The sequence below is a fragment of the Bison bison genome, unplaced genomic scaffold (genome assembly GCF_000754665.1).
Source record: "Bison bison bison isolate TAMUID 2011002044 unplaced genomic scaffold, Bison_UMD1.0 scf7180017864180, whole genome shotgun sequence".
In the NCBI taxonomy this organism is placed as follows: Eukaryota; Metazoa; Chordata; class Mammalia; order Artiodactyla; family Bovidae; genus Bison; species Bison bison.
Genome location: NW_011494752.1, coordinates 8,169,519 through 8,178,156, shown reverse-complemented (window position 1 = coordinate 8,178,156; position 8,638 = coordinate 8,169,519). Strand labels below are relative to the sequence as shown.

The 8,638-nt window shown below is 54.0% G+C and overlaps 1 protein-coding gene across 1 annotated transcript in view; it reads right to left on the bottom strand.

The window, feature by feature from the left end:
* Nucleotides 1–6,116: 6,116 nt before the first annotated feature.
* Nucleotides 6,117–8,638, bottom strand: part of USP22 (ubiquitin specific peptidase 22) — an 11,451-nt gene continuing 8,929 nt past the window's right edge. The window contains exon 12 of the mRNA XM_010842872.1: nucleotides 6,117–8,548. Within this exon, the coding sequence (XP_010841174.1) occupies nucleotides 8,506–8,548 (43 nt within the window). The 3' untranslated portion in view covers nucleotides 6,117–8,505. The remainder of the gene's footprint in view (nucleotides 8,549–8,638) is intronic.

The window sequence follows — 8,638 nt, the reverse complement described above, 5'->3', positions numbered from 1 at the left end:
AGGGGAGAAGAGCTGGGGAAAAGGGCCAGGGACCCCGTTCTTGACCCCAGGTCTCCACTGTAGGTCACCGTCACCTCAACGCACCTGCGGTAAAGGCACCGCCCCTGCTGGACTCAGCCCCGGGGCCCCTTCGCGGAAATAAAACCTCCCACACTGCCCGTTCCTCACTGTCCTGGTTTGGGTCGTGTCTCCCTGTGGTGACCACCCAGTTTCACGGCTCCTGCTGCCCCTGGGTTCCAAGCCTGGTCTCCGCGGATCTGAGATCACATGTGGACAGAGGTGGCGGGCTCTGCATGTGGCCGACACATGGGGCACTAGGGCTGTACCAGCTTGCATCAATCTCACAAAACCCATTCCCTTCCGTGTCTCCTCGGGAAGGCATGAAGCAGTGTGCCTGTGTGTGCCCTGTACGTGTCTATGTGCAGCGCCGCCTCCACCAGTCAGGGGCGTGGGATGGACAGAAGCTTCAGCCCAGGCATCAAGCTGCTTGGAAAGCCTGGGACCATGCCATGAGTTGACAGGCAGGAGTGTGCTCATTTAGACATCAACCTGCACTACTGTTCAGCATTTTTCTTTACATCAACTTTTCTTTCAGACCTACTTGGTAAATTTTATGGATTTTGACTGGTAACACTGTATCTGAGCATTCACAAATTTTTGATGTTACATATATTTTACGTGTGTGCGTAGTCGCTCAGTCATGTCCGACTCTGTGAGTCCATGGACTGTAGCCCACCAGGCTCCTCTGTCCATGGGGATTCTCCAGGCAAGAATACTGGGGTGGGTAGCCTTTCCCTTCTCCAGGAGATCATTCCAACCCAGGGATCGAACCCAGGTCTCCTGCACTGCAGGCTGATTCTTTACCCTCTGAACCACTGGGGAAGCCCATATGTTTATACCAATATCTATATGATACATATATTCTCTGTATATTTATATATATTATACATATATTTTATATCAATATGAGCAACGAAACCTATATTTTATTAGCATTTAAACCTGAGAATACCAAACTATTCTATGCAGCTACATAGATAAACACAAGATTATGCAAACCATTCATCCTGTATCTCCCCAAACTGCCTGGCACACTTACATGCACCAAAGGTTCACACACATATTCCTGGAGGTGCAGACAGGCAAGACACTCCCTCTTTCCCCATCCCGTTAACAAGCCCTGTCTGCTTCCCAGACTGGGCAGTTTCAGCTCTGGACCCTCCTGCCTCCCCACCTAGGTGTTGCAGGGCTGTTCCTGCCACAGCAGTGACGGGAAGGGCTGCCCCGCCCTCATCCTGGGGTGCAAACAGCCAATGTGTGTCTCTGTCCAAAGTTCCCTTTATAAGGCCACCAGGGCCCTCATGACCTCACTTGAACTTGATCATGTCTGTCAACCTGCAAATAGTGTTGCGCTTAGAGGTTCTCAGGGTTGGACCTCAACCCTTGAGAATGGGGGATCGATACATCCTGCCCAAAACATGGTTCTTCCAGAGCCTGGCTCTGCTTCAGCTGTCTGAAGGCAGAGCTCTGACCTGCTGTTCAGGGGGCCCCCTGTGGCAATGGGGACGGCCTGGTGCAGCGTCTCCGGGCAGCCCTGCTGGATGCCGGCAGAGTCCTGGCACAGCTCTGAGCTGCACCAATGTGCTTGTGACATGAAAGTAGGCTTGTTCCAAAGGTGTGCAGACTCTCCTTCCCTCTGCAGCTCTCTGAACCCCGTCTGAAGCGGGGGGTAGGGGGGGGAGTGGGAGCTGCTGAAAACACAGGGAAATGCATGCCTGACCTGACTATATAGCTTTCCACAGACAAAAATAATCTTTTGGTCATTTTTTCCACTGGTCTTTTGTGTAAGTTTACGTGGGGTTTTTTGGCATCCTCTCCCCCTTGCCTTTTTAAGACCGAGTTTCCTTGCTGGAAAGAAAATCTGAAACTTTAAGTACCATTTTATCCATGTTTTCTGTTTGATGGATCTGATTCCTGCTGCTTGCTGCAGCTCCAGCCCAGTTCCCGGGATACCAGTCCCCACTGGCCTCCCTGAGGCCACCCTGTCTCCCAGGCCCAGAGCTCAGCAAGCTCTTCTGAAAAGGTAGGGATGACAGAGTCTGCAGCGACTACTCAGCACTCACCCACTGTGGCCATACTTACTGTGGCTATAACCAGCAGGCCAGGATGAGGCAGTGGGTCAGCCTGGGCTCCAGGGATCCAGCTCTGACTGCCTGCCCCATTTCACTGTCTTTAGGTCCACCGTCTTTTTACTGAGATGTAACTGACAGGTAACACTGTGCAAGTTGATACATGACACATTTATACATTGGGATATGCTCTACATGGCGTCAGGAACACCTGGACCCCCGACCACAACCCTCCCAACCCCTGAGATGATCTCTCATGTGATACAGCGTCACAGCGTGTCAGTCTCACCCGAGAGTTCATGCCTTTAGCCAGCATCTCCCCCTTCCCCAATTCCAGCCCCAGGTGACCACCACTCTGCACTTTCTCTAAACACTGGTCTCTATGCTTACCCCTCTCTACATTTTTGAAAGAGCTATTTGCAACACACACCTTTACTTGATGTCAGTTAACCCACAGACTCACTTCATTTGGCTGCCCCGTCTTCGTGTTGCTATCCTGAAGCCCATGATACATCAGTATTATTTTTGCTTTAGAAACTCAGTACCTTAACAGTGATTAAAAATAAGAAAAACGACACCATGTATATTTACCTTCAAGTCTAGAAATCATTTTCTGTGTGCAGACCCAGGTCTGTCAGAAGAGCTTCCTTCAGCACTTCTTGTGCGAGTCTGCAGGTGATGAGTTTATTCAGTTTGAAAGTCTCTTTCATTTCTGAGATTTCTTCTGGGTAGATTCTGGGAAGCCAGTTTCTTCCTTTGAGCACCTCAGAGACTGCTCCACTCTCTCTGGTTCCGTTTCTGATGAGACAGCTGCTAGAATTCCCACTTTTGTTTCTTTGCAATGTGTGCTTATAAATTCTGTTTTTTTAGCAGTTTGAAAATGTGTTCTGGAGTTTTCTGCTGTGGGCAGGTTTGTTACTTACCCTGCTTGGGGTTCTCTGAGAAAGCTTGCATCTGCATTTTTTTTGTTTTTCATTATACTGTCATCCCTTCAAACTGCTGGGTGCTGCCCCACACCGCAGGTACCCTGTTCTTTGGGGTTTTGCCCCATTCCTCTCTTTGGGTGGTCCCAGTGCCGCCTCCCTCGGCTGAGGCCCTTGTCACGCAGTGCCGTCACGTTTGTCAAGAGTGTCCTTCTTGTCACCATGATTGGGTCTCCTAGACGGTCCTTCCAAGCAGCTCCCCCCACTCCACTGAGGGCCCATCTGTTCCACACGGTTTCCGAGGGCCTTCAACACATTAACCCTAATGACTCAGAATCTCCGCCTGACAGTTTCAACATTCAGGTCATCGGACTCTGGCTCTGCTGCTCTGTCTCTTGGCAGGAAGCTGTTTTTACTTGCTCTTTTGTGAGTCCTGTGCTTTTCTTACCGAACACCAGGTCTGTATACAACGCCAGAGACTGAGATATGAAGTTTCCATGCCTGGAACTGGCCAGCCTTTCTCTGCCTGGCCCTCAGTGAGGGGCTGAGTCGCTGCGTCACTGGCTGAGTTGGCTGGGTGGTTGTTCCTGTGTTCACCCTGGGGCCCCTGGCTTCACCTGCCCTCGGGGTCATGCTCTCGGGGGGAGTGGCTCCCCAGGTGCTGTGTGCCTTCCTGCCTCCCTCAACAGCGCACACTGTGTCACTCAGCGCTTCCTCCCATGGGGTCCTGTCTCAGCTGCTCACCACCCCACACCCGCCAGAGCAGGAGCCCTCCGCGTCCCGCCTGCTGGAGCCTCAGGGCCACACTGACCCCCAAGCTGACAACGTTCTGCAGACTGGTTTTGACTAGTTGCTACTTTAGTAACAGTGAACTAAATAAAGCGCGATGTTGGAAAAAATGTACAAGTGAACTTATTTACAAAACAGAAATAAGAGTCACGGATGTAGAAAAAAGGATAAACTAGGAGATTGGGACGGACATATACACACTCCTAGACAACTAATAAGGACCTACTGTGAAGCACAGGGAACTCTACTCAATACTCTGCAATGGCCTACATGGAAAGGTAATCTAAGGAGAGTGGGTATGTTTATGTATAATTGATTCACTTTGCTGTGCAGCAGAAACCAGCATGACACTGTAAATCAGCCATACTCCAATAAAACAGCGAATAAGAATTTAAACAACTATAAACACATGAGAAACCCCCATACTCACGGGCCCCCAATTTGGTGGCATTTCCAGGGTGTCCACGGTCTGAAGCAGAAGACAAGATGCCACACCCCCACACCTCCTGTGTGAACCGGCAGCCCTGCTGACACGTTCGGGCGCTAAGTCCACCTGTCCACACTGGCAGCACATGGCTCCCAGTGAAAGCAGGACCTGCAGGAGCACAAGCGTGAGGCACCACCACTGAGCCTGAGGACGCATCAGGAGTCCAGCAGGAACCCCGGGGCACCAGCACAGGTGCCGCGAGCACACTGACCTCATCCCCCCCGAGGGTCCATCCTCCGCCACAGGAAGAGCCGCTGCTTGGGCCAAGCACCTGACGCGGACACAAAACCTCCGTCCCGGGAGGGATGAGCGCCCTGCACACACGAGGGTGAGTGTGCGGCAGTGGACACGCACGGGCAGCGGGCATGGCGGCTCCAGCATCCACACACACCCTGTGACCAGGGACCGAGGGGCATCCCGAAAGACCGCAACAAAGGGAAGTCCTCGCTCCAAGCAGAACTCTGAGTACTGTACCTGGTTGCCCACCTTGTCAGGAACCAGACTGGCCACAAGTACTGACCTATGTGGACTCCTGGGGCAGCGCCAACAGCTCGCTGGACAGTTAAAGACTCAGAAGGAACAGGATTAGAAGGCCAGCGACAGAAGATGTGAGTGGGGACAGACCTCAGGTCAGGAACAGATTGTGCTCACCAAGAAGCCTGACCAAGGACGCTCACCAGGTGGACAAAGCCACCTGTTCTGGGTGCCGATGGCTCACTGCCCCCACGCCATTGCTCCAAGGGCCCACAGACAAAGGGGCCATCAAAATGGGGTAGTGGGGGGATACTGGAACAGGCTCCACGGCAGGCCCCGGGCCCAGCTCACCAGTCACTCCTGTGGGATGCCTGCCCAGCCCAGCCCCTAAACCAGCTCTGAAGCCTGAAGGTCACTTCCCGTATCACAGCAGCAGGTGGCCACCTGCTGGCTGGCCGACTACACAGGGGGTCAGCATCTGTCTTTGTGGAATGGACCCATCTTCTGGACTCAGCTCCGCCTGCCCTGCCTGTCCACACTCCCCAGGTCACGATGCTCCACGAGTCCGACCGCTGAAGGCACAACTTCCAGGACAACTTAACACTTTTAACCAGACCATGGTCAGAGCACACAGGTCCCGGGATGGAGGGCAACAGCTGGGGCAGGACTGGAACACTACAGCTTTGTACCAACAACCCCATTGTAGGTCTTCATTCCCGGCCTGGACAACGCTGGATTGAAGGTCTAAGACCCTGGGGGCAGTTTGGGGTGGGGGGGTGCCTTTCTGCAGGGATACAGCAGTGGTCCTGGTTAACGTGGAGAGACTGTGGGTAAGGCACGGACGGCTACTCTGGAGCCCCGGGGACTTGCTGGCGCTTCCTGCTATTTCCACGTGAGGGAACTCAAGAAGACTGCACCTCAGGCATCTTGAAAGGGACGCTTCGGAAATGAAGGGTCCACGGGCTGGAGGGGCCAGAGCCCATGACAAGCGCAGAGTCAAACAGCACTGACCAGGCCAGGGACCTTCTCTGCTGACTCACACCTGCCACCTGCTCAACAGCAGGGTGGCCTTCCCCACATCCCAGGTCCTGTGCTCAAAGTCTCCAAGGATTCCTGAATTTAAAGCCCCTCAGGTGACATTAAATTCAAAATCTGATGGACCACAAGGCCCTGAGCCCCAGGCTCCTCAAGTCGCCATCATGACCAGGATGAGGAGATGCAAACAACATGGGCTTCCTGGCCCAAAGCAGGTTGGGGCTGAACAAATAAAGGGGCTCAGGAGGGCCTCGGCCGCAGAAATGGGAGACCACCAGCTTTCAGAATAAAATGTAGCTTTATTACGACACATGAAAGACTACAAGCCATTAGGGAGGAGAGGAGCCTAACAGTCCCTCAGAACGGCAAGGAAAGGGACATGGAGACATCCCCATGATAAAATCCACAGCACAATCACTGGCATCTTGTTCTTATGATTTTGTTGTCAAAGTTATAGTAAATCAGTTACCTGAACTGTCAAAAGAATGGCAATTTGATACGATGGGAGCATCTACACTGAGCAAGCTACGACAGCACGAGTGTACACACTGCAGAAGGGCTAGTCCCAGGCGCTCTGGTGCAGGCAGGAGGGCCCCACTCCCCAACTCAGGACACCCCAGAGAGCGAGCCGCCGCCTCCCCGCGACATGTCGACACAGCAGCCGACGTCTCAGAGACACAGTCACTTTGATACACGAGTGCAGGGGGAGGGGTCGCCCAGGAGTCCTCCGTGGTCCAGACGTCAATGCAAGTGGTTTTAAGAAACGGGAAACTGTTTCCAGCAGCTGCATTGGGAGCTGAGAGAAAGGACTCCCAAACGCAGCCTCTGTTCCTGACATCACGGCAGGACCTCGGCACAGCCGAAGCGTCACGCCCACCCCGCCTCCACCCCACGTGGCTCTAACAGTCAGGGGGCGATCTCGTCAGCAGACACAGAGCTAAGTGCTCAGAACAGCAGGCCAGAGGGAGTAAAGAGCATTAATCCGGATATAAAAATTCAAAAATAACATTTCGAAAAGAGAAACCTGGCTTCACTGTCTCCCCATCCAGGAGCTATGGACGTGAATGCAGGGCCCAGAAGGGGTGCAGGGAGGGACAGAGTGAGCCAACAGAAACCCAAAGCAGAACATCCACTCTGCCCCGACTTAACATGGAGGCCCCGGGTCCAGAGCTCCACAGTCACCTCCAGCCCAGGGCCCGGCCCGCGAGGCCTCTGTCCAGAGCCCTCAGAGCAGGCATAGTGCACAGGCCACGCAGGGTAGTTTCTGAGAACGGGCGCCCACCTGCATGTCTGATGATGCTCACAGCTGTTTCAAAATAAGCTTAACAACTTGTGTTCCTGAAATACAGAAACACAACTGAGTGACCCTGGCAGGCACTTGGGCCATATCCGCCGGGTATGATGACCCGGCCTAGGAACCCCAGCCAGCACCTTCCACCCTGCACAGCAACCACGCCGCTCCTGGACCTAAGCAGCTGATGAGCTGGACCCAGTCCACTGCCCGTTGGCTGAGAACTATGTGCACACCTTTACAGAGTGAAAAAACTTAACACCCTGTAACATGGGAAAAGTATGTGATACTCATATTTCCAGCTCCTATAAAGTTCTCCAGAACACAGCTACATCTGTCTATGTGTCAGCTATGAAAGAAACCACAGGGCCCACAAGCCGGGAGCACCCACCACCTGGCCCTCTGCAGAAAGCCCGCGGACCTAGCTGCAGGGGGATGTGTTCCTCTCCAGGAAGTAGCCCTCACAGTTCAGGACAGATGGGCTTGTCCCCGTCTCCAGGTTGGACTCTCTCAGAATGGACAATCTAAGTCAGGGTGTGGATAGACGGGTGCATCTGCTCCTTCAGCCCGTCCCACTGGCTCTGTGCCGGCAGTCTTTCCTGCTGCAACAGAAACAAGCAGAATGGAAAGCAGAGACCCCCAGCGTAGAACGCAGCAACACCCCCCCAACCCTGCAAGGCCCCCCGACGCCATCCAACATGTCCACTGCCCAGCAGCGACTGGGAGAGCTCGTGGGCCAGGTGGCCAGGAAGGAGACACGGGAGAGAAGCAGTGAAACCACTAGACACACTTGAGTTAAAGACAGAGACTGTACCCTGCCCAGCCCGCTCCTCACCCGCGGCTCTGACACAGACACGGAGGTCCCTGGGGATGAGGGGTGGGGGCAACCAAAGCAGCACCAGTGAAGAAACAAGACCCACTCTCCAGAATCAAGGGAAAACGATCTAAGGTTCAGTCTGAACTCAGTAATTCATTCACATCACTATCACTGCATTCATGAAATTCACGATCATGGAGAAGAGAGAAAGAGAGAGAATAAGAAAACACCTATTTCTAGAAAACAGGGAGGTCCTTCCGCATGCAGGACAACGCTGGCATCTGCAGGACAGACAAGCTGGAGGCCGCGCAGGGCTGTCAGCTCCGCAGGCTCCGGGCCCTGGATCCACGCTACGCACACTCAAGACCCCAAATTCACCAAGAAAGAGATCGCGAGGGCGCGATCTCGACCTGCTCTGGAGCCTCCAGCCTGAAGCCGCTGGAACTCCAAGGGGCATGGGAGACATGCAGGCACTGTCTCCTTTGCCCCCAAGCCCTGGGCCAACCTCCTGCCAAGCGTCTGCACAGCGTGGCCCCGGGCGTGCGGGGGCTCCCGCGGGGCTACTCGTACTCCAGGAACTGCTTGTGGTAGAACAGCAAGTACCTGTGGAGGAGAAGGCAAGCTCACCTCCCACCCGGGGTGGCCATGGGGCACCTGTCCCCGCAGAGCTGAGGCCCCCAGCCCATGCCCCAG